Source organism: Microtus pennsylvanicus, chromosome 5 (genome assembly GCF_037038515.1).
Source record: "Microtus pennsylvanicus isolate mMicPen1 chromosome 5, mMicPen1.hap1, whole genome shotgun sequence".
In the NCBI taxonomy this organism is placed as follows: Eukaryota; Metazoa; Chordata; class Mammalia; order Rodentia; family Cricetidae; genus Microtus; species Microtus pennsylvanicus.
Window position 1 is genome coordinate 53304602 of NC_134583.1, and position 25031 is coordinate 53329632.

The window sequence follows — 25031 nt, forward strand, 5'->3', positions numbered from 1 at the left end:
ACCACAACCATCACTACCATCATCATTAGCAAAGCGGCCGGTAATAGTCCCCAGATACCTCCCTTCCCAGTTGCGCTGGCATTAAAATATAGGCACGTGTGCATGCAAGCAAGTTTGCACATACGTCGGGGGTTAGACTGATAGCCCACTGGTTGGGTCTACGTGTGTTCACATTTTATTGGACCCTATCATATTTTAAAACTTCAGGAATTTCACAGAAAGCTTAAGTTTCTTGAATTGTCTTTGCAGGTGGGAAGTGGAGCTAAGCAGATGCCTCTTCCAGGGAGTGCAGAGTGAGAAGAGGCTTGGGTGGACTCGTGAAGAATAGAACATTTAAAGGCAGAGATGGAGAGAGAGGGAAAGAAAGTCTCTCAGAGTAAAGAAGGGTTGGACGCAAGGGCCAGAGGAGAACCTCAAGGGGAAAAAAAATTCTGTGAACTGGACTCAGCAGCAAGCAGGCTCCGGGGAATTTTCTAGAAGTAAGAGGGTAGAGAGGTAAAGGTCTCATCAGAATTGTAGGGGATTGGTAAAGGGACAGAGAAAGCTTGCCCAGCTCTTCCAAGATTGGTCCAAAAAGAGAGGGTAATGAATAGCCTGGAGGTGGAGCCTCCTGTAGTTTAAGCACAGATGGAACCAATCCAGCTGAAGTCAAGAACACAAGAAAGAGAGAAGACAGTGAGCCATATGGGGGCTGAGAAGTGAGAGGGCAGCAAGTCCAGCTGAGGTCTAATTCTAGAAGGAACACAGGCAGCTGCTTCCCTATGACAGGAGACGGCTCGCCACCTAGCTAGTGGCCAGGCTGGAGCTGGGCTCAGACATTCATCACACTCAACAGGCATCCCAGGAGCAGCTGCTTCACACGGCAGAGTCTAACAACAGATGACAAAGTACTGCCTACATCCTAGTCCTGGAAAGAGTGAACAAACCAAAGAGGGAATTCCACTCTTATTGGAAGACAAGACTCACTAGTACAATGAAGGGGAACAGTGTGTGGCCTCCTTCAGCGGGGCACTTCAACCCTGAGAAAATGACATTTGACCGAAGCTTGCAGGGACAGCACTGAATGGTAGATTCGAGGGCAACACAAGGGACCTGAGATGGTGCCTGCCCCTGAGGGGGACAGCACAGTGGTGACACAGCAGGGGAGGAGCAAGTCAAGGGACAGTGTGAAGAGAAAAAGTTGGGGCTGGAGAGATGGCTCAGAGTTTAAGAGCACCGGCTGCTCTTCAGGAGGTTCTGAGTTCAATTCCCAGTAACCACACGGTGGCTCACAACCATCTGTAATGAGATCTGGTGCCCTCTTCTGGCCTGCAGTCATACATGGAGTCTGAACACTGTGTACATAATAAATAAATCTTTTAAAAAAGAGAGAGAGAGAAAGTCACAGAGACCACAGAGCTGGATTAGATGGGACTCTTCATCTTTACCTAGATGAAATGAGGACCCTCACGGTTAATTCTGGTTGCTGTTGAAATCCAGGGGTGGGGCTTGGAAGGAAAAAATTGGGGATCCACGGAGAGTTGTGGGGTTTTTGTTTGTTTATTTGTTTATCATCTGAACAAGAGGTGATGGGGCTGTGGCAGGGAAGAGACTGCATTCCTGGCACATTTGAGAGAAGAGCCATCCTCACTTGTAGAGGGCTTTGTGAAGGATGAAGGTAATATCAAGTATGTCATTATGATGCCAATGTTAGCTTCAGGAGGTTCTAGTTGCCACACTGAACTGGGCTTGGTGGTGGGTGGAGCAGGTGTTAGGGAAAGTGAAGATGAAGGGTTCACTTTGGACTTGTGGCGTGTGTTGTGTCTGTTAAACACCTACGTGTCAATTAAGAACAGGAGACACTAGACGCAGGGGAAGCGTCTAGGCTTTGGGTGCAGACCTGGGACTCCTCACTGTCCAGGGTCATTGGGAATCGTGGAAGCAGGTGAGACTAAAAGCTGAGTACAAAAGAAGAAGCAGCTAGGAAGAGCCGTTTAGAGCTGAGAGCAGCCTTTGCGGAAGAGCGTGACAGGCTAGGTCACGAGGTCGATAGGATGAGAACTGAGGGGCTGTGGAGATGACTCAGGGGTCAAAATGTTTGCCATCCAATCATGAGCACATGAGTTCAGATCCCCAGAAATGCCAGGTAGGAGTGCGGCCCCTCTGTAATTACAGCCTCAGAAGATGGGGAAGAAGATTTCCAGAGTTAGCAAAACTCACCATATCTCTGAGCTCTGGGTTTGACTGTGACATCCTGTCTAAATGAGCAAGGTGGGAGAGCAATCAAGGATGATTCTAGATAGCAACCTGTGGCCTGCATATGCACAGGTACACACATACACATGCACCCTCACATGTGCTTCCATACACACGGAAAGCTATGCGCACATACATGTGTATACACCACACACACACACACGAAAATACAGAAACATTCTTTGATGGGATTTGCCTTATTTTTTGAGGCAGAGTCTCATTGTGTAGCTCTGGCTGGTCTGGAGCTCATTGGGTAGACCAGGCTAGCCTTAAACTCACAGAGATCCTCCTGACTCTGCCTCTCAGGTGCTGGGGTTAAAGGGGTATACCACCATGTCTGGTGAAAACAATTTTTAAAGATGAGATCTAAGATGTCACCCCTGAGTTTAACAGTACGCTGACAGAAAGTTTGAACGAAGCAGTCCAGAGGACAGTGAGCCTGTCATGGGCCCTGAGAACATCTCAGCACCTCCCTCCAGGTTAAATGGGGTGGTATGTGTATTCGTGCCTTACACACATCCGCTGGGCTGAGAGGTGGCCCTTGGCCATGATGCAGAGGATGGGATGGTCTGTCCCTGAATATCTGAGTGGCCCAGAGGCCCCCTTTCCAGCATCCTATCCAGACGCCTGGAGGAGCCATTTGTTCCGCTGTCTCTATAGGCCCTGTTCTCTCAGCAGATGAGCCCACCTCCCCCAAGAAGCCAAAGAGTGTCCCTGAGCCCACACCCAGAGACACGGACGCTGAAGTCACCTCTTCCCAACCCTCCGAATGGACTTCAGTGAGGATTGGTCCAGGAGAGGATGCAGTCGGACAAGATGTGCTGGCTGTGCGGGTCCTGGTCACCAGTGAGGACAGCAGGTATGCCCAGATTGCTGAAGGATGGAGGCAGAGACAAGGGGATGGTGGGGTAGGCTGCACCTGAAGTCTGTTTTCCTTTCCACTGGGAACTCCCAGCAAAAGGGACTCTCTGGGCCTGTTTCCTAACCTGCAAACAGGGACAGCTATAGTGGCTTGCTTCTGAAGGAGGCATAAGACTCAAAGAATTGACACGTGCCAAATATTGCTTGGTGCCTAGTAAATCCTATGAGGCTGTGTGGCCATTATCTTCTTAGAGAAGGCAAGGCCCTGGCTCTCCTGTTTCCCCCCAGGATCCATGTCACGCAGCTAAGGGCTACAAATGAGTGACGCTGTCACAGGGAGAGGCTCCTGGGGACCTACATGGTGATGGAGATGCCAGGATGGGCAGAGCATCCAATCCACACTGACTGCGGTTATGAGAAGCGCAGCCCCACAGACACTGAGTGCACTCAGGAAAGCATCCAGATCAACTGCTTATGAATGCCTAGACTCTGAGTGTGTAACTGTGACTCATACACCGGGTGAGGTCTTTGCTATCAGATATCTCCATCACCTAGGTAGACAGCCAGGGAAACAAGGAAATATTAAACAAGAAAAATACCATGTGTGTGCCAGGCAGAGAAATAAAATAGAGCTGTGCTGTAAACAGGGCCGGGATGGTTACCTTTGACTAGATGGCCAGGAAAGGCTCTGGGTACTACAGTGACAGATTGACATTGTAGCCCCAGAGCAAGTGGGTTACTCTCCTACCACGTGTGAGCCAGAAGCTTCGGGGCCTCTATGAGACAGTGCTGGTCATGCTGGCTTCACCCAGATGGGGTCTCCATCTGGCTGGCTGTGAGCTAAAGTAGTGAGAATGGTGTATGAACACAATGGAAGGTCCATGTGACCAGCAGTCAATAGTGGATGAAGGGGGGATTATTCTGGGGAGCTGGGGTGTAGTTCAGTGGTAGAGCACCCAGCCAGCATGGACCAGGCTTGAGTTCAATCCCCAGCACCAGGGATGAAGAAAGAAGGGAGGGAGGGAGGTATGGAGAGAGGTTGGTTGATTGGATATGAAGGAATTTGTATTTTATTCTGGAATAATTGAAAGAGAGTTAAATTCTAAATGGCACCTCATTAACAGTTTTTAGATTACTACAGACTTTGGTGTGGAGGGCAGAGGAGACAGGATGGGGGAGACTGAAGGCAAGGGGAGACTTGGTTGGAACCTGGGGCCCTTGGGGGACACAGGTCAGAGCCATGGTGATGGGTTTGCTGAAGACTAAGCATGAGAGGAAGAAAGAGCTCAAGGTCTTCTCCCCAATCTTGACTTGAATTACTGAAGGGATGGTAAGAATATTCTAGAGGCATCTGAGGATGAGGAAGATGGGTTGTGGGAAAGCAAAGTGCTCTGTGCTGAACCTGTTAGGTCTGACTGGGCTGTGTCACTGTGCTGACGCTGAGACCGAAGCTGGGCAAAGGCCACGGTTTCTGTGAAGCCCCCTTCCCTACTTCTTGAATCCCTGCAGTTTTTCCTTCCATCTGCCCATCTACACAGCCATGCTGATGGAGGAGTGCCACATGTTCGTGCTGTGGTGTAGGAACTAGATCCCTAGAGATGAACTTATTTGACCCGAAGAACTTAGCAACCACACTCTTGTTGGTCTTTGTTGCTATTTGTGAGTTTGGTTTGATTTGGTTTGGGGCAGTTTCCTGCAGCCTAGGGTAACCTTGAACTCACTATGCAGCTGAGGCTGGTCTTAAGATCTTGATCCCCACCTCCCCCCACCCCCCGTCTCTACCTCCAAAGTGCTGGAGTTACAGGCATATACCACCACATCCAGTTTGGGAGGAGCTGGGGTCTGAACCCAGGGCTCTGTACATGCTGGGCACACTCCTGGCCCTACAGTCATAGCCTCGGGGGATGGAGAGTGAGCCTTCACTGGAGTGGCTCAGGAAGCCTGGGAGGGGACCTTCCCCGTTCTGTTCAAGGCTGTAGCAGTATCCGGGACTGTCAGGATAGTGCCAAAGCCTGGGAGCCTCATGAAAACGTCTTCTCACATACTGGAGACTGGAGTATGATATAGGACAAAACATTTCCTGGGGAGATGCAACACACACATCTACTCACCCTAGACTGGGAACCTACAACAGACCAAAGTACAGACAGATACCACCAAAGTCCACCTTGGTGAACCATGCGTTTTATCAGGGCTGCCTACAGGAATATGGGTGAGAGGTGACTTATAAGAGGCAGAAATGACTCAAAGACAGCTGCACCAACAAAGCCCACCCCAGCATGGGTGACAGCTCTCAAAGCTGGGAACCTAGAGCACACCGCACAGCCTGCAGGCAGCTCAGCAGGTGGAAGAGTGTCCTTTCCGGTGCCACGGTTGGTCCCAACCTCTTCTGAGAGGCTCGGCTGGTTTCGGCTCCTTTCGGGCAGTCTGCTCTCAGAGTCCTCTTAGTACTAGCTTGTCTGAGTCACCTTGGCTGTTCAGCTCTCTCTCATCTGAGGGGGACTTCAGCTTTTATTGCTTACTCTGGTGGGGCAGGACTTAGTGAATCTACTCAGATTCAGGGACTTCCTGGGGCTATGTTGAGTTGTTTGCTTTCCTGTTTAAAGATCTTCCCTGTAGGATGGAATATTTCAGTATCAGAGGACACTGTCCTATGACAAGTATGAGGTGAAAGGGTGGCAGAGAATTCTCCTGGGGGCTCAGAGGGAAAGGTCTATCTCAAGCCTCTTCCTGGCCTGTGGATGGCACCTTCCTGTTTGCAATGGCAGCCACCTTCTATGCACACTTATAACCCGGTTTCTTTCTATAAGGGCACCAATCATAGGATTAAGGGACACCATAATGACCCCATTTTACTTAATCACCTCTCTAATGGTTCTCTCTCTAAACACAGTTGCATGCTGAGGGATTGGGAGCCTCCCCTTTAGCATAGGAATCTAAGGAGACACAACCCAGAACACGACAGAGCTAAGTCTGGGCCCAGGCACAGAGGTAGCTGAGTTGCAGCCCTTGCTCCTGGTCCCTGAAGACTGTCAGAGGGGGTGGTGAAAAGAGCATGGAGTGTAGGGTGGGGTTCTAGAGCTGCCGGCTCACCCTCTTCTTCCTTCTTCCAGTTCTGATTCAGAATCTGACTATGGCGGCATCAGGGTGCCCTGTGCAAAGGCCTGCGAAGAGAGGCCCCAACTTCCAGAATCTCCACCTCCTTCGAAGCCCCCGACCCGGCACTTTTCCCTGCGGGAGCCCCTGACCAAATCAGCCTCTCTGCTACACCACGAGGAGCCACTAGCTCTGCCTGGTAAGTAAAGGATCCACGAGGCTTCATCTGGGAGCACAGAGAGGGGGCGGGGCCTGGAATATAGAGCAGGACCATGATAAGAACTAGACTCCTCCAGAGGCTTTGGAGTCAACAAGTAGGATGGCATCTGATAGTTCTTGGCAACTATTGGATGTCATTGGCTGTCAGAGATGAGGAAATCTAGGTCTCCTTTGCCTAGAACAGCCTCCTTGTGTCTCAGGGGCCCCTCCAGCATCCCATAGTGTTTGAGAGAAGGAGCAGGGAAATGGTTGCTATGCAGCCCTAGGTAACTCAGTCTCCTAGGACCCCCTGAGCATATGTATCTCTCAGGGTGGCACAGGAGATCTTACTGGTTGGTGCGTGAGGGGGTCGACAGGATGCACCCAAATTTGACCTACACAGTAATGGGGGTACTTTTGCTCCTGGGACCTTCTTCATACGGTGATCCCTTCCTATCGCTAGGTTGATTTGTGAGGTGAGTACCACACAGCTCGTTCTGTGGAGCAGCTCAGTCAGTGAGCAGTGTGGCCGGGGCTGGGAATTCCACTCCCTAAGCTCAAGTCAGCTAAAAACTTGATTTTAGCCAGGTGGTGGTGGTACACGCCTTTAATCCCAGCACTCGGGAGGCAGAGGCAGGCAGATCTCTGTGACTTCGAGGCCAGCCTGTCTATAAGAGCTAGTTCCAGGACAGGCTCCAAAAGCTACAGAGAAGCCTTGTCTCGAAAACCAAAGAAAAAAAATTGCTTTTAGTAACCCAGCTCTTGACTCAGTCAACAGGAGCATGGAAGCAAATCAGGACATCCTCTGACTTTCTGGGGACCCTGGCAGGGTCTGGGAGAAGCAGTCATGGAAGTCTGCCACCTGAAGGACCAACCTTAAATAGCCTATGAGCGATGGCAGTCAGCCTGTCCTGCATTGCCCTCTGGTGGCCAAGAGTAGAGTGTCAGCTGATCCTCTCATCAGAGTGGGGGTTTCCCAGAAAACCAGGCCTGGGAAGAGCTAGGCCAAAACAAACAAATACAGCAACTTGTATAGACATTTCCAAACCTCGGAAACTCTGAGCTTAACCTTTAATGTGGGCCTTTAGGAACTAGAAAGCAGAGAGGCACGGTATGTGGTTAGTGCCTGTAATCCCAGAATTCAGCGGGTTAAGCAGGAAGATAGCTACAAGTCTGCAGCCAGACCAGCTTGGGCTACAGGGTAAGACCCTATCTCCAAACACAAGAACTCCCTAATCCTGAGCGAACCCTGATAAAGGGAGGCTGCCTGCCATCTACCCTTTCCTCCTCGCCTCCTCTCTCCCCTTGTCCGGAAGCTGTAAATCAGAGTATGTATGAAAAATGAAACTCTGTATCAAGAATAACAAAGCCAGTTTAGGAGATGAAGACTCTAGAGAGCGAGGCCATAGTTCTCAACAGCCAGCTTAGAGCTGTTTAGAAGGAAATGATTTCGCCAGTTTCGATGAAAACCCAGAGACGGTTCTCACTATCAAAGAGGAAAAACACATTGGTTTGTAGGTGTGTGCTGACAGGACTCTCCTCAACACTTGTCCAAGTTTGCATGTCTGCAGACATGATAAAACACCAACCAAAACCAGCGTGGGGAGGAAAGGGTCTGTCTGTCCGTCTTACAGGTTCTAGTTCAAAGTCAAAGGGAGCCAAGGCAAAGACTCAAGCAGGAACTCGGAGGCAGGAGCTGGAGCAGAGGCCATGAGGAATGCTGCTTGCTGGCTTGCTTCCTCTGGCTTCCTCAGCTGTCTTTCCTATCCAGCCCACTCACCTGCCTAAGGGTAGCACCACCCACTGCAGGCTGGCCCTCCTGCATCAATTCACAATTAAGAAAATACCTCCACAGAGAAGCCCACAGGCCAGTGTGAGGGAGGGGATTCCCTCTTCCCAGACCTGTCTAGGTTCCTGTCAAGTTGGCAAAAACCCTAACCAGCACAATGCTTAACTCTACAGAATCTTCTGGCTTATGTCAAATAAATGATGTTGAGAGATGTCCTGAGTCATGTCCTTAACATGACTGCCTATGTCTGGTTTGCTTTAGGTACCCTGTGCTGACAGGGAAGGGCATGCCAATACCTGACTCTGTGAAGATGGGTTGGCCCTCAGAAACTAGAGAAGTTTGATCTTGACAGCCCGACTTTATTCTACAGTGAATTACTGAATAGACAGGAAACACGGGTTGATCATGACTCCCGTCCCCGTTCTAACTCAGTCGTCAGTAGTCATGATTGTGACTGACAGATAAGCCCCAATACAAGCATAACCTTTCTTACATAGATGCTGCAGCTTAGATAGGACGTGTCCCTCCCCCAACCCCCACCAAATGCCCGTGTGTTGGAGGCTATTGACAGTTAATGGGATCCTAAATGGTGCTAACTTCAATGGATTAACTTATCAATGAGGCCACGAAAGTGTGGGGCCTAGTTGGAAACAAGTAGATCACTGCAGATGTGTCTTTCAAAGGCACATGCTGCCCCCAGATTCCCCCTCCTCCTCTCTCTGCTTCCCAGTGGGACAGTTCGCTGCACTATGTGATGCTCTGCCTCGCCAGAAGCCCACAGCAAGGGACTCAGCTAGCTACGGACTGAACTCTCTAAAACCCTGGTGCCCAATGAATCTCTCCTCTTTCGGATAGTTTGCACTGCCATGCATCGTGGTGATGAAGTGAGCCCATCACTTCCCCAAATAGTGCAGGACTAACCCCACTAGTGGATCTCATGGAGGTTCACCAGCCATGATGCTCGCCTGTATCACTGCCTCCCGGGGGCTTCAGAGGAGGATGGGTAAGAATCAGATACTGTTTTCAAGCCTCCTGGTCTATACAGCCATGACCACAACAGTGTTATCCGCAACAGTAGCACAAGTAACAAAAACCCGGAGACAGACATCAGGCTTCAACCTGAAAACCAGAAAAGCAAAGCAGTCAAGCCACTTACCTCTATCAAGGCTGGGTGACTGCAAACTAAACAGACAGCTAAGCAGCTAAGAAGACTTAGCCTTTCTCTCCTCCTATTTTATTTTCCCTCTAGTGCTGGGATTAAAGGCCTGTGGCTCTCTAGTACTGGAATCAAAGGTGTGAGCCCCCACCTCCTGGATTTGTTTCTGCATCGGCCTTGTGTAGCCCAGGGTAACCTTGAACTCACAGAGATCCATCCACCTCCATCTCCCAAATGCTGGAATTAAAGGTGTGTGTCTCCACTGCCTGACCTCTAGTGGCTTAGCTTTGCCCTTCTGATATTCAGGCAAACTTTATTTATTAAAACATAAATAAAATATCACTATACAACAGCCCCCAAAGGTAGAAAAACCCCTCTTTTTCCATCTCTCTAGACATCATTTCTATGTGGTTGTGCCTAGTTTTACCCTTTTACAGCACAAGAGTAAAAGGATCCTGGCTTTAAGGGCCCCTTTTCTGTTAATGCGTTTTACCTCTGCTTACCAAGAGATTGCCAGGACTGCCTAGGCTTGCCAAGCAACCTTCCACACTCTCCAAGTTCTTCAACACAGAACCTTCCCCAGATGAGGGTGTGAAGCGACTTGAACCCTTGTGCTGTGGAAACTCAGGAAAATACTCATTTAGATTATCTGTGTCTTCATCGGCTTCCGTTGCTGTGATAGAATGCCTGAGACGGACGACTTACAGGGAGGCTAGACCCTGGCTTGCTGTGGTTCCTGGTCTCTTGGCCCGGTTGCCTTTGGGCCTGTGGTGGGGCAGTATATTCCAGTGATAAAAACTGCTCTCCTGGTAGAATCTCAGAAGTAAAAAAAAAAAAACCAGGAAGGAGCAAGGGTCCTCATGTTTCTTCAAGGCTACAAGCCGAGGGACCTAACTTCCTTCCACTAGCCCCACTTCCTGAAGTTCCACAGCTCCCCAGCAGCACAGGCTAAGGACCAAGCTTTTAACACAGTAGCCCTCTGGGAACACTTAAAATCCAAGGCATAAGAACCCCGTTTCACTGGTTCATATAAATCTTGGATAAAAGACATAACCCCAAATCCCTACCACCTGAGAGCCAGGCTCTGTGGTCCTAGAGCAAACTCGAGTGTGGGCATTTGGCAAAAGAATCCCAAGCCCTTGGACGCAGGTTAGCATGCCTGTGCTATGGACATCGCAGCAGGGCAGCTTCCTAGCATGCCAGAATGAAGTTGCTGCAATGCATGCCCAAAGCAACTAAGCGGATATATCTAATGCATTGAGTTCATGGACAGAAACCAATAGGACTTAGGAGGGCGATCTGTCCCCAAGTTGTTCCAGCCCAAGCAAGTTGGTGTTCCCCATCTCCGAGCAGCTGACAGCAGCTGTGGTACAGGAAGAACACTGGTTAGCGTGCAACAATAAAATCAGATCAAAAGCGTCTGGCCAAAGGCTTGCCCTCTACCCCTTTTCCCTAAACAGGTTGGGTGCTGTGAGCTCCAAAAGCTCTCCTTTAAAATTAACACAGAGTGGGGGCTGGAGTGGTGGCTCAGAACTTAAGAGCCCTTGTTACTCTTGCAGAGGACCCAGGTTTGGTTCCCAACACCCACATACTGGATCATAATTGCCTTTAACTCCAGCTGCAAGGAATCTGAGACACTCTTCTGGCCTCTAAGGGTACCAGGCATGCACATGGTACACAGACATACATGCAGGCACTCATGCATTTAAAAAATAAAAACAAAGTTAATCAGTACACACAGAGCACAAGCTGTATTGGACACTGATAGATAAATCGTTGCTGTAAATGCTACTTAGACATTTCTTTTCTAGATATGTGTGCACACCTGTAATCTCAGCACTCAGTTAAAATGTGAGTGTGCACACCTGTAATCCCAGCACTCGGTTAAGATGTGAGTGTGCACAGCTGTAATCCCAGCACTCGGTTAAGATGTGAGTGTGCACAGCGTAATCCCAGCACTCAGTTAAAATGTGAGTGTGCACAGCTGTAATCCCAGCACTCAGTTAAAATGTGAGTGTGCACAGCTGTAATCCCAGCACTCGGTTAAGACGTGAGTGTGCACAGCTGTAATCCCAGCACTCGGTTAAGATGTGAGTGTGCACAGCGTAATCCCAGCACTCAGTTAAAATGTGAGTGTGCACAGCTGTAATCCCAGCACTCGGTTAAGACATGAGTGTGCACAGCTGTAATCCCAGCACTCGGTTAAGACGTGAGTGTGCACAGCTGTAATCCCAGCACTCGGTTAAGACGTGAGTGTGCACAGCTGTTATCCCAGCACTCGGTTAAGACGTGAGTGTGCACAGCTGTTATCCCAGCACTCGGTTAAGACGTGAGTGTGCACACCTGTTATCCCAGCATTCGGTTAAGACATGAGTGTGCACAGCTGTAATCCCAGCACTCGGTTAAAATGTGAGTGTGCACAGCTGTAATCCCAGCACTCGGTTAAGACATGAGTGTGCACAGCTGTAATCCCAGCACTCGGTTAAGACGTGAGTGTGCACAGCTGTAATCCCAGCACTCGATTAAGACATGAGTGTGCACAGCTGTAATCCCAGCACTCGGTTAAGACGTGAGTGTGCACAGCTGTAATCCCAGCACTCGGTTAAGATGTGAGTGTGCACAGCTGTTATCCCAGCACTCGGTTAAGACGTGAGTGTGCACAGCTGTAATCCCAGCACTCGGTTAAGACGTGAGTGTGCACAGCTGTTATCCCAGCACTCGGTTAAGACGTGAGTGTGCACAGCTGTAATCCCAGCACTCGGTTAAGACGTGAGTGTGCACAGCTGTTATCCCAGCACTCGGTTAAGATGTGAGTGTGCACAGCTGTAATCCCAGCACTCGGTTAAGACGTGAGTGTGCACAGCTGTTATCCCAGCACTCGGTTAAGATGTGAGTGTGCACAGCTGTAATCCCAGCACTCGGTTAAGACGTGAGTGTGCACAGCTGTTATCCCAGCACTCAGTTAAGACGTGAGTGTGCACAGCTGTAATCCCAGCACTCGGTTAAGATGTGAGTGTGCACAGCGTAGTCCCAGCACTCAGTTAAGACGTGAGTGTGCACAGCTGTAATCCCAGCACTCGATTAAGACATGAGTGTGCACAGCTGTAATCCCAGCACTCGGTTAAGACGTGAGTGTGCACAGCTGTAATCCCAGCACTCGGTTAAGATGTGAGTGTGCACAGCGTAGTCCCAGCACTCAGTTAAAACGTGAGTGTGCACAGCTGTTATCCCAGCACTCGGTTAAGATGTGAGTGTGCACAGCTGTAATCCCAGCACTCGGTTAAGATGTGAGTGTGCACAGCTGTAATCCCAGCACTCGGTTAAGATGTGTGCTGTAATCTCAGCACTCAGAAAGTAGAGGGAGCAGGGTTGCTGCTAACCTGAGGTCAGCCTGGTGTAAATATAGCAAGATCCAGGTCAGTCAGTGATACACAGTAAGTCAGGTTCAAGACACAAAGGAAGGGAAAGAAAGGAGAGAGGGGAGTAGAGGGAGAGAGAGTTTTTTTGCTAAAAAGTGCTAGCTCTGGTGCTAGCTTTGAGAAAGCTTGAAAGAGCCAGGGGACGGGGAAGTTTGCTGTGAGGTTGTCTCCTATTCTTGTCAGATGCTACACCCATAAGGTCTCAGCAACATGACTAACTACACACGAGCAAACAAGGACAACAATAGACATGCCAACATGGACAGGAGCAAGCCCGTGTGGCCACAGCCTTACACAAAGACCCACAGTCAACTGAGGAATGCGGAGAGTGGGAGGGACAGCCTCCCCCAGGAAAGGACACATGGACTGGTTGTCCAGTACGAAACGGTCAGCCCTGAAAGCACACATAGGAGTAACATTACACAGAGCAGGCTATATTTAGGAATATATACCTACATACATGCATGTAACAGCAATTAATGAAAAAAAGGTCATGAATTAGAATGAGAAAGGAGAGGTATATGGGAGGGTCTGGAAGGAGAGGTCAAAAATATGTGATTATAATCTCAAAATTAAAAGGAAAAGATGTTACTCCTCACTTGGGCCCAAGGGTTAATACAGAGCAAGGTAAGCATCTGGCTTTTCTATTTGAGTTTACATCTGTCTTTGTACAAACTTTGGCCAGAACACTGCATGTTTATCACGCCAGGAGCATCTGTGTCAAACCACGTGACACTTCTCATTCCCCCCGACACACACACACACACACACACACACACACACGGCTTCATGAAGGCACACAGATAATACTGGTGTGGTGGTTTTACTTTTAGCCTTTATAATGTCCTGTTCTAGACCCCACAAGTTTTCAATCGTCCTAAACCTAGAGTCACCTCTGAGATTCCAGACCAGCAGAGCCCGGCAAGCAGGTCACCCCCAGATGAGATTGCACACAGCCCACCCCCACTCCCAGCCGCGATCATCCAAAGGACGTGACTTGTCCCCTTGAGCCCTAAGGACTGCTTCTCACCACTGTGCAGAGCCAGAACAGAGCACTGATTAACCAGACCACACCTCCACTTTGACCTCTTGCCTCTGGCCCTGTTCCATACCTGCTAAACCCAGAGCACATGTCAGTGCTTTGAAGACAGACTCAAATGCTTGCTTTTTGCCCTCTTAATAATGTTGTTTTAAAAAACCCTTTCCTGCATTCTCACCATGATTTCTGTTCATTTACTCTGGGGCAAGCTTGACGTGTGGGAACCTGTCTGGGGCAAGACACCGTGGCCAGGGCAATGTAGAAGAGGAAGGGTTTATTTGGGCTTATGGTTCTATAGGGATGAGAGTCCAGCATGGCAGGTAGGCATGGTAGCATCCAGCAGGCATGGCGGCAGGAGGCAGGCGGCAGGAGGCAGGCGGCAGGCGGCAGGCACAGTAGCCAGAGCAAGAAGCTGAGCACTCGCGTCTTCAATGGCAAACACAAAGCAAGAAGTACACTGAAGTAGAGTGAGGCTACCCGTTCTCAAAGCTTACCCCCTCAATGGCACACCTCCTCCAGTGTCACTAACCCAGGAGCAAGTGTTTAAACACCTGAGCCTATGAGGACATTTCTCAACTAAACTGTCATAGAACCTGAGGAGTCAGGCCTCTGACCCAGGACTCCGGTTATATTATGACCTCACTATTGCCCCTGCCATGGCAAAACTACACCTGGGTACCATGTTGGCACCAGTGGTACATCTACGCCATCATGTCCACCATCCCACAGAGTTTAAAGCAGAAAGCCAAGGAGCTGCAGGATTTTGTCCTGAGGAAGGAAAGCCCAGGCAGGGGCTGCCACGGCTGTGCTGAAGGTCAACTCCTAAGGGCGGGCTGGGGTGTCTGGTCGGGTGCTGCATTCAGAGAGCTCTGTGTTCAAACCTCTGCCCACTCTCCCATTCCCAGACCCCTCCCATGGGTGGCTCTTCCCCCATACCTCTGAGTTCCTTCTCCTGCCCCTCAGACAGGCACACATGCCCCTCCTTTCTCTATGAAGGAGACACATGAGCCTGTGCATCAGAATCCAGCGTGGGAGCAGGAAGCATTTGGATCCCACGCCTGTTCAGATTCAGAACGGCCAGTGCTGGTTCTCAAGGCCCAGCCAGGCAGAGGGGAAGCACACGGGGCCCTGCAAACATGCTTCCACTGGGAGCCCAACTTTGAGGAGTCATTTCTCCCCTCTGCTCTACTGAGGCAGGCTTTCTCCTATTGCTTCCGTACATATACCACAGACTAGCTGGGCTGCGAGCATTTCGCTGAGTCGCCTGTCTACCAGAGTGCTGCGGTTATAGATGCATGCCTCTACGGACACATTTTTTTTTTTTGAGATTGTAATTTAATTCCACTTCTCCCTTCCCTTTCCTCCCTCAAAAGCCTTGTAAGACACCCCTCCCCACTCCCCTTCAAATTCATGGCCTTTTTTTCCCCACTAATTGTTATAATATGCATATACATATTTATCTATACACATATACCCCTAAATATAATCTGTTAAGTTTATGTGATGTCACTTGTATGTGTTTCCAGGGCTGACCCTTTAGTACTGGACACCAACTGATGTGCTCTTCCCTGTAGAGCGCCATCTCTCCCGCTCTCAGGGTATCTGCTGAACCATCTCCCCAGCTTCCTGTATAAGTTTTGGATGAAGAGCAAGTGAGGGGGTGGACGAGCAAGAAGTGGGGCGGGGTCAGAGAAGTACACTGTGATAAGAGGCAGCATCTCCATCCATCCTGGGTGTCTGCCTGCCGGCTTTTGGTGAGAAAGCCATAGGAGACAAACTCTTCTCCTGCACAGCTAACAGACTCTTCCTCCCTCCCATCCTCCCTGCCCCCTTCTGGTTTCCACCACAGCACTGCAAAGGACCTACAGCCTCCAGTCTCCAACTCCAAGCAAATACCAGAGCTGGGGAAGAAAATTCCAGTCCTGTGAGTCACAAGCAGGGGGGAGGGATGGAGGTGGGGGCAGTCACTCTCATTCCTTACATGGTGTCTTCTCTGGCTTAGCCTGGGATATGAGGGCAAGAAAAACCATTAGCTTGACTTGATTTCCACTGCTAACTAGAAGCATTTGTCAAGGGTATCTGGGACCTTCCCCATGCCGATCCCTCTCCTCTGAAAACCCAGTGCCTTAAGATTCTATACTCTCACCAGAATGGCTCCTTCTCAGTCATGAGCTCGCTTGAGATGAGAGAGGAGAGAATGAGAGCCGGGCACTTGATTCTGCCCCAGGAACAGAACTAGATCCCCCTTTTGGCCCCATGTCTTTGTAGCCAAGGCACTAGAACATGAGTGTAAACACGCACACACACACGCACAGTTTGTTTCTTCTGAGCAGGTCTTGGCCCCTGAGTGAGTTCCAGGGCTCCCACAGAGGTATAATGACCATGCACATACAGTCACACAGCAAACAGAATTCCTCCAGGACCCTGGAGCGAGAAGCAGGGGCTCCATTCTGCTCCGAGCCCATCACCCTCTCCTGCTTCCCCTTGTATCCATGTTCCCTCTCCCCAAGGCAGACCCAGGAAGGCCTTGGGCAAAAGTCAGTCATAACTCTCCCTCCTTCTGAGTCAGCCTGATTCCTGGCCAGTGAGTCATTTCCCACCAACCCCTAGACTCACCACCTCTCCTCGTATCTACCTAGGACCAGGGCCACCTCTGGAGTGTGACCAGACCTGCATACCTGGGGATAAGTTAAGAGATAGCTGAGTCACCTGAGCCCCCCCCCCCCAGGTGGCAACTGTGAGATCTCAGCGGGAAAAATGTTTCCAGGGGTCTTCTCCCTCTGTGCCTGGTGCTTCAGAAGCTCTAGGGTCCTGCTCTCAGGCCCGTCCTCCTGGGTGTTGAGGCTATCCCAGCGTTTCTGAGTATCACCAGTGTCAGGGGGCTCCGTCTGTCCTCGCCAAGCCCCCAGAATGGGGTGAGATAGGAGCCTGGCAAACAGCAGGGACAGGGATTCTAGAACACAAGCAGGATTCTGCTACTCAGACAGAGTATAGGGTGTGGGCCTTAAGCACACCGTGATGCTGGGGTGTGGACAGGACTTGAGCCTGTCGTTTCTATGGCCTAGCAAGATCCAGTCCAAAAGAGTGCTTGTTTATGAGAGGGAGAGAGACAGGAATGAAGGGAGCTGGGAAGTTGGTTGGGTTAGGCTTGATGAAACTGCATATCGGTTCAGACTTGCAAGCTGCTGCCCCTAGAGGGCGCTCCAAGACTTTGAGAAAACTGAGTCCTTTGTAGCCTCCAAATTCTAGGAAGCAATGGCACCTAGAAACCCAGTCCTCATGACTATCCCGAAAGTCAAGAACCTCTATGCCCAGAAGAAGGCCTGTCAGTCAGTAGAAGATAGAACATAGGCATCTTTTCCAATAGCATGCTTACAGTGACCTTCACCATCAGGGGACAGGAGGAGGTAGCACAAGGAATTGCCCCAGGGGGCACAGAGGCTGTAACCCTGGCCCAGGCCTGCTTATCAAACCCTTTGACACAAAAGAACCTGAGAGCCAGCAGCACTCAGATCCTGTGCCCTACAGAGGACAACGTAGCCTGGCTCCTGGGCAAGCACTGGAGAGGAGATTGAAGCAGACAAAGAATGCGTTCCTAGACCAAGAGTTAGAGAAACCCTGGCAGGACTGTGTCTCACTCCCTCTGAAGCAGACAGAGGGTCTCAAGGTGTCTTTGATAGATGGTTTGTGTGCAAGAAGGGAGTCTGGGTGTGATTTGTACTAGGCTACTAGCATCTAACTGCATGGTTGTGTGTACGTTTTGGATGAGGACACTGGACATAAGCAATTTGTCAGTTGTCAATGTGAACAAACTGGGGTCCTGGGGCCCCCTTTATCATCTTTTAAAGGAGCTTGACGATCTCTCAGCCGCTCACTGGCCTTTCTTTCCCCTCCTGGAGTCGTGCCTGGCTCTTGGGCAATGACTTGGCCTGAGGATAAAAACAAAGGAAAGAGACTGGGCTTCTCAAGCCCGCTACAAGTTCTGTCTTTAAGACAATGCCTAAGGACCTTGTGGCCATAGAAGCCACCACAAGGCATCAGAGGAAGATGAAAGAAGCAACTTCTGGGTCACAACCTTATGGATCCCAAGACTTCTCTGTCTAGCTTGTGTCCCAAGGTATCCCTGGTCCTGTGTCGCAAGGTCCCCTGTGACTCCTCAGAGGAACAAAGGGACAGTCTGTGTGGCTGAGGGAACTTCTGAGGCTACTTAAGGAGCCTAATTCAGGATGGCAGGGAGAGGAGAGCGAGGGGGCGAAAAAGAGGGGGAGAAGGAATTTGGCAGGAATTTAGCAACTGGGGGCAGGAAGCAAGGCAGCAACTGACTCACAAGTTTTGCCTTTTTAGGCTCGAGCCGAGCATCGTGTTGTGGGCTGCAATGGGGTGCGGGAGGTGGATGGAGGCCAGCGCTCCCTTGCGTCAGCTCCTGGCAGCTTCCAGAATTTCCTCCTTGCCCACCTTCATAGCAGCTGTGTTCCCCGAGTTACCTTCTCCCTCAGAAGCATCCTAGGGCAGGGGTGGGGTACCTATGGGAGCTCACAGACCACAGACGCATCTTTTCAAAGCCTGTGTCTGGTATGTACAGCCGACATCTTTGCCCGGGTGTGAGGAGAGCAAGAGGCATCCTAAAAGCCCACCAATGTCTCCCTGAAGGAGTAGAGGAAACTGAGGCATGGCTTTTCTTTCGGACTTGTGTCCCCAGAGATCCCTGACTCTGTGTCATTAAGTTCCTTGAATTTACTCAGGGTAACAAAAGCATAGTTTTGGTGCCTGCACGGGTGCCTATCGCCTAGAGCTTTGGGGAAGCTGAGGCCTGAGAATTGTGTTGAACTAAGAAATGTGGACATGTAGAACCTGTAGATTGGACACAGCACAGGAGAGTCTGCCCCTCCCCGCCGAGCTGCAGGAAACAGGGAGTTGAGGTACTGGGTTGGAGAATAAGCTAATGAGATACACAGTCCGGGATGTACCTAGAGAGCCCTGCTATGGGCCACAGTGGTTTGTGGGGCCTGAGGATGAAGCTTATATATGACCGTGAAAGGCTGCATGTTGTTTTTTCAAATTACCTCAGTACAAGTTATCTGAGATGCTCCCGTCTGGAGAGAAAATACTTGGCATTGCAGATTTCAGGTCACTAAGTTGGAGGGGAAGAGGGATACGTGTCAGGACAGGAAGGGTTAGCATGTGCGGGCTTGAGTGATGTCCCAGGCTGTACTGTCACGGGACCAGATGATTTCAGCTGCCCACAGTTCAGAACTGGGCTCCTCCCCAGGGACCAGCCTTGCTCCTTTCTCGTGCATCTCCAAGCAAATGCGCGGCTTCCTGCCTGCTCCCACTAATTCTGTGTGATTCGAACCACTGATGTGGGTGTAACCTCCCTCCTTTGGTTTCCCTAAGATCTCAAGATAACCACCTTGTCTGAGAGTCCCTGGGCGGCACACACAGGAGAGGGAGAACCCATTTCATTAGGACTAAGCATCTATCCTGTTCGTGCCCACAACTAATGGTCTGACATCTTGTGGAAAGAAACCTCAAATGGTGTATCGACAGAGAGATTTAGGGTAGTCCCAGCTCCTGACCACCATGACTTCAGGGAAACACAGGCAGTAATTGTCCATCTCCCAAAAGCATTCTGTGGGCTGGGCTCGCATCTCCCAGGAACAGTCCTACAGAAGTCGGAAACACTGACTCGTGGAACTTCTCCTTCAGGGCTCTGCTGCTAAGTCCCGAGCTATGGGCACTAGGGACCTTCCTCTGACTCCATCCCCAGAACCCTCCTTCCTAAACCTGAGGATCCCCCACAGTCTTCTCTCTTTATGCTAAAAGCAAGGCAATGATGGAGCATGTTCTTCCCTCGATAGATTCAACACCCATGACCAGAAGAGCATCACTGCCTCCCAAAGAGTCTCTTCCTCCTTCGTCTTTATCTTCTTCATCTTCCCTGCCGTCTTCCTTTTCTTCAATTAGTGTACCTGAGCGCACTTCAGATAATTCCTCCTCTCCTCAGGTAAGTGCTCTCGGGGGCCCTGCCCAAGAGATGGGCATGCCGACTCTCCTCACTACTGCCACACTTAATTCTGGATTCTCAGTGCTCACAGGTCCCTCCCAAGTGCAAAGCCAGGACACTCTATATGTGTCTTTCATAAAAACCCATTATGCCCCTCTTGGGCCACCCTCATGAGCACAGCCACCCCCGTCAGCATGTGAGGGAGATGGATATAGTACATACACTCCTGAGGAAGTTCACGCAGGGAAGACAGCCGAAAGGTGATGGGCCCAGAAATAAGGGTGCTCTCAGTAGCATCCAAGGACCCTGAGAGCAATATCTGTCTAGATCAGAAAGCACCACCACTGAAATGGATGGCTGGACTTTCTTTCCGGGTCCAATATATAGTCTCTGTAACCTGCTAGGATTATGCTATACTCGGGAGAGCCCTCAAGACAGAAAAAGCATGCACCCTTTTGAAGTCCTCTGACCTGTGGCCTGTGGCTTGCCCTCAGGCACCAGGACTCTTGACAGGGCATAGCTACTCTCTGAAGCATCCGCTTATGTTCTTCCAAGTGCCCATGTGCTAGAAACTTTGATTTTACAATGGTGCAAGGTGACATTTAGGAGGGTCCTCAGAAAGTCCCAAAGGCCATCCTTCACTACCAACGCTTTGGCTCAGAAGGATAACTCTTGCTTTTTACCTTGAGAGCCTGTGATCCATGGTTGGAGAAACTTGACTTCTTGGATGTCAGCAAAGCATAGCTATAGGAAGAAGGTCCCCTTAGTAAAGGCAATGTCTTCTTGTCGAGAGCAGCAGCCATGCTGGGCCTTTCTGGTCTGGCTTTTTCTCCACGTGTTCTAGAGCCTTTATTGATTGGAGCATAGAGACTGCAGGTAGATGTCAGCAAGTTCCTAATAGTCACTTGGGACAAAGACCAACCTCTCTGATACCTCCTTCCTACCTTGGGCATCTGGGTGTGAGAGAAAGAAAGGAAGTGACATGTGTATCGACATTCACCTTCCCCAGGAAAATAAGCACTAGGAACTGTAAATAACAGGTATTTATGCCCATCCCCTGTAGGTGCCAGCTTATGACCTCCACTCCCTGCCTGTCTCCAGAGGTGATTTTAGCCCCACTCCACTCTACCTGAGACGCGCCAGGGCTCAAGGGATCTCGAAGGAAATTCCTCTCTATCTGCCTCATAGTCCCGTGCTGGAGAGCGCAGGCCTGGTGCGCACTGGTGGAGACGACCTCAGCAGCCCTGGCAAGACGGCTTCAGAGGACTGCCAGGAAACCTGGGCTCCTCCCAGGAGCACCAAAAGCATGAACCCCATCGCAGGGAAAGATCAGTGTTTGTCCAATCAAAACCTAACTCTTGGGACTGCAAGGAACCCAAGAGAAGTGAGTGAGGGACCCAGGAGGGAACAGCCAGGTGGCCCAGGGCTGTCTGCAGAAAAGAAGCTGGGTTTGAAGAAAATAACCCTCACACAGGAGCAGAAGAACAAGTTACTAGACTGGAATGAGCCCACCCCTGAGCACAGGGCTGGGGAGCAACTCTCCCAAGAAAGAGCTGAAAATGGAAGAGGTCATACCCCGAAACCATTCAGCTCCTCTACCCTCCCTCAGGCAGTGAAAGAGAAGCTGCAATCCCAGACAGGGGTCCAGGAGGAAATATGCACCCCAGCTGGCAAGTCGCCTCGGGAGCGAGAACAGCCTCCGCCCAAGTCTCCCCTGAAGTACATAGCAAATGCCATCCGAAAGTCTCTGCACCTCAGTTCTGAAGGTGGAAAGAAGACGGGCCCTAAGCCAGAGTCAAATACCTTGCCTCGGGGCCAACCACATGGCTTCACCCGCTCCTTTAGTTTTCGGAAACCCAGCTCCAATAAAGATAAAGACCAGCAGTCTCCAGTGAGACACATGGCCAAGAGGGCTTCAGCCTTCTTCTCTCTGGCTTCTCCAACTTCTAAGGCTACCCCGGCCTCAGACCTTAGCCTTCCTGACCCTATCCTCCGCTCCCGGAGTTTGCCCACTCGTCCATCCAAGACGTTCTCTGCAACCACATCCCCACCACCCCACGGCAAGATTGAGGATGTCCCCACCCTCCTGGAGAAAGTGAGTTTGCAGGATGCCACCCACGTTCCAAAGAAACGAGCCTCACGTATTTCCTCCCTTGGCCTCAAAGATAAATCCTTTGAGAGTTTTCTCCAGGAATGCAAGCAAAGAAAAGACATTGGGGATTTCTTTAGCAGCCCCAAGGAGAAGGGGCCACCCGGGAACAGAGTCCCATCCTTGGAGAAGCTGGTAGAGCCTTTTGGCAGCACCTCGCTGAGGCAGGTGGCGCATCTTCCTTCTACAGGGCAGGATGCACGTAAGTGGCTTTCTTAGTAGTCCCGTTTAGAGTTCCGTGCTGGGCAGTTAGTGGTCTCCCCAGAGTCACAAACAGGCACTGTGCACTTTGATTTCCTTCTCCAGTTCATTCTGACGAAAGTGGGGAACGCGGGGACTGACGGGATGGCTCCAGGCTTTACAGGCTTTTGCTGTCAGGCTCAGGACCCACATGGTGGAAAGAGAGAACCAGTCTCCCAAATTGTCCTGTGGTCTCCACATGTGCGCTTCCCTCCCTCAGTGCACAAAGAAATGTGTGTACTACCTGAAAAAGAAATCTAAGGAAACTTGAAAGTTTTGTAAGAAAAACCCTAAAAAACTGAAATTATGTTATAGAAAGTTAAATTAACAATAATCCCACTACTTTCCTTTTTTCTGTAACTATATTAATATTTTTACTGAGATGTATATACAATTGTATATTTTTTAAAAATCAACTTTATATTCTAGGTATTATATAAATAGCCACAGAACCTATATAAATGTGACTTAAAAGAATGTTCTATCTTGTAGCAATATTGTTATTTAATGAACCATTGTTTGATTGTTTAACTTATAAGTATATATGTAATATATATGTATGTTTACACACACATAATGTATGGATGGTGTTGGTGGGACATTTTTACATACATGTACCTTTTTCTTTCCCTGGAATTGCTAACCGCTTTTCTGTATGTTTGATTACCGATGAAAATAGAGACTTTTTATATTTAAACCTGGTTGTTGCTAATTATTTAATTAATATATCGAAGAGTCAGAGTAATCAAACAGTACGGAAATACCTAGCAAAAAACAGAACATGTTATTGTTTCTGCGCCTCTCCAAACATTTAGTGTATTTCTTTAAGGATAGTGTAAATGCATACGTGATAGCTTTTTTTATTTGTGAAAGTGTGGTATATCTGCATGTGTGTGGATGTGTGCATGCATGTGCACTCTAGGTGAGAGAGGGTTGCTGGGTGTTCTGATCAATTCTTCCTTGACTTTCTATTCCCTTTAAGACAGTGTCTCTCGCTGAACCTGGAATTATGCTGGCAGCATGAAAGCCCCCATGATCCCCCTGTCTATGCCCCTACAATGCTGGGATTGCAGAAGTGGTGCAGCCGTGCGCAGCTTTTTACATGGGATTTTAACTCAGGTGTCACACTGCACAGCAAGCAGCATCCCCATCCACCGAACTGTCTCCCCAGACAAATTCTTTTGTCGCTGAATGTTCGCTTAACCACTTTAAATGAATTGTGATCCTATTATTTCCAGTTTTCAGAAATTCTGATAATTTTACCTTTTAATTTTTTTAAAATTTTAAGGAATAATCAGCTTTCAAGGAATTATTTATCTTTGCACCCTAATCAAATATCTGTATAGATTAACAAAAGAACTTATTAGCAGCTAAGTTTGGAATGAGCATTGGTAAGTTGAGATATACGTATTCTTTTAAAATCACCATGGAATTTCATTTGTTATATATATGTGTGTATGTTTTTAGATTTATTCACTTTTTATTTTATATATATGCATATTTGCGTACGTGTATATCTGTATACCATGTGCATGCTTGGTGCCAATAGAAGCCAGAAGACTATATTTGGTCTCGTGGGACTGGAATTACAGATGGTTGTGAGCCATTGTATGGGTGCTTGAATCAAACCTGGATCCTCTGCAAGAGCAACAGATGTTCCTAACTGGGCCTTCTCTCCAGCCCCATATAATAGATGCATAATAGATAGATAGTACATTTGTCTACTTTAAAACTAAAAGACGTATGGCTGGGTGTGACAGTGCATGCCTGTAATTCTAATACTCATAAGTCTAGAGCAAAGAATGTGAGTTTGAGGTCAGCCTGGGCTACATAGTGAGACTTGATATAAAAAAAATCAACAAAGAAAAAAATAGCTGCAAACTCAATCCATTTCCATAAATATGATTGTATCCATCTGATTAGAAAGCATAGCAAAAAGCCCTGTTAACAGGTTGAAAAGGCATTCCAAAGAACTAGGGGAAATCTTTGCCAACTATTCATCTGATTATTCATATGCACTCTTTAAGGCCCAAAGTTAAACACCCAAATGTTGTAAGAAGGCCACTTGTTTGTTCCCGGCTGCTCAGTCCCGAAATAACACACAGGAATCGTATTATTTGTAATACTGTTTGGCCAATAGCTTAAGTGTATTTCTGGATAACCTCATAACTTAAATTAACCCATCTCCATTAATCTGTGTATCACCACGAGCCTGTGGCTTACCGGTTAAAGTTCTGGCGTCTGTCTCCAATGAGGCTACATGGCTTCTCACTGACTCTGCCTTCTTTTTCACAGCATTCAGTTTAGTTTTCCCTGCCTATCTCTGTTCTGCCCTGCTATAGATCTAAATCAGCTTCTCTATTTACCAGGGGTATTCACAACGTACAGAGGGGAATTCCACATCACCTAAACAACAAATAATCTAACCAATAAATGGGCAAATAAACTGGATAGTAGAAGGATAAATGTCCAATAAATGCATAAAATATTCAATATATTTAGCCATCAGGGAACCACAAATCATCTCACCCTAGTCAGAAGGGCAGTCATCAAGGCCACCAATGAAACAACAAATACTGACCAATGAGGATGGGGATGGGACAAAGGTGAGAGACCCTGCTGTACTATTAACAGGAGTATACATTAGTTCAACTACTGTGTAAAACTTGGTGTGAGGTCCCTTGAACACTGGAACTGGAGCTGCCATAAGACCCAGGCGTGCCACACTTACACACCTAAAAAAAAAAATCAAGGTCAGCACACAGTATCCTGACACACCCATGTACACCACATACTTTTCAGAACAGCCAAGTTACAGACTCAGCCTAAGTGTCCATCGTAGACG

At 49.0% G+C, this 25031-nt stretch overlaps 1 protein-coding gene across 1 annotated transcript in view; it reads left to right on the forward strand.

Moving 5' to 3' along the window:
- Window positions 1-25031, forward strand: part of Mical2 (microtubule associated monooxygenase, calponin and LIM domain containing 2) — a 199170-nt gene that overhangs the window by 142780 nt on the left and 31359 nt on the right. Inside the window, exons 26-30 of the mRNA XM_075971915.1 lie at window positions 2914-3094; window positions 6210-6391; window positions 15643-15717; window positions 19652-19797; window positions 20861-22148. Coding sequence (XP_075828030.1) covers window positions 2914-3094; window positions 6210-6391; window positions 15643-15717; window positions 19652-19797; window positions 20861-22148 — 1872 coding nt within the window. The remainder of the gene's footprint in view (window positions 1-2913; window positions 3095-6209; window positions 6392-15642; window positions 15718-19651; window positions 19798-20860; window positions 22149-25031) is intronic.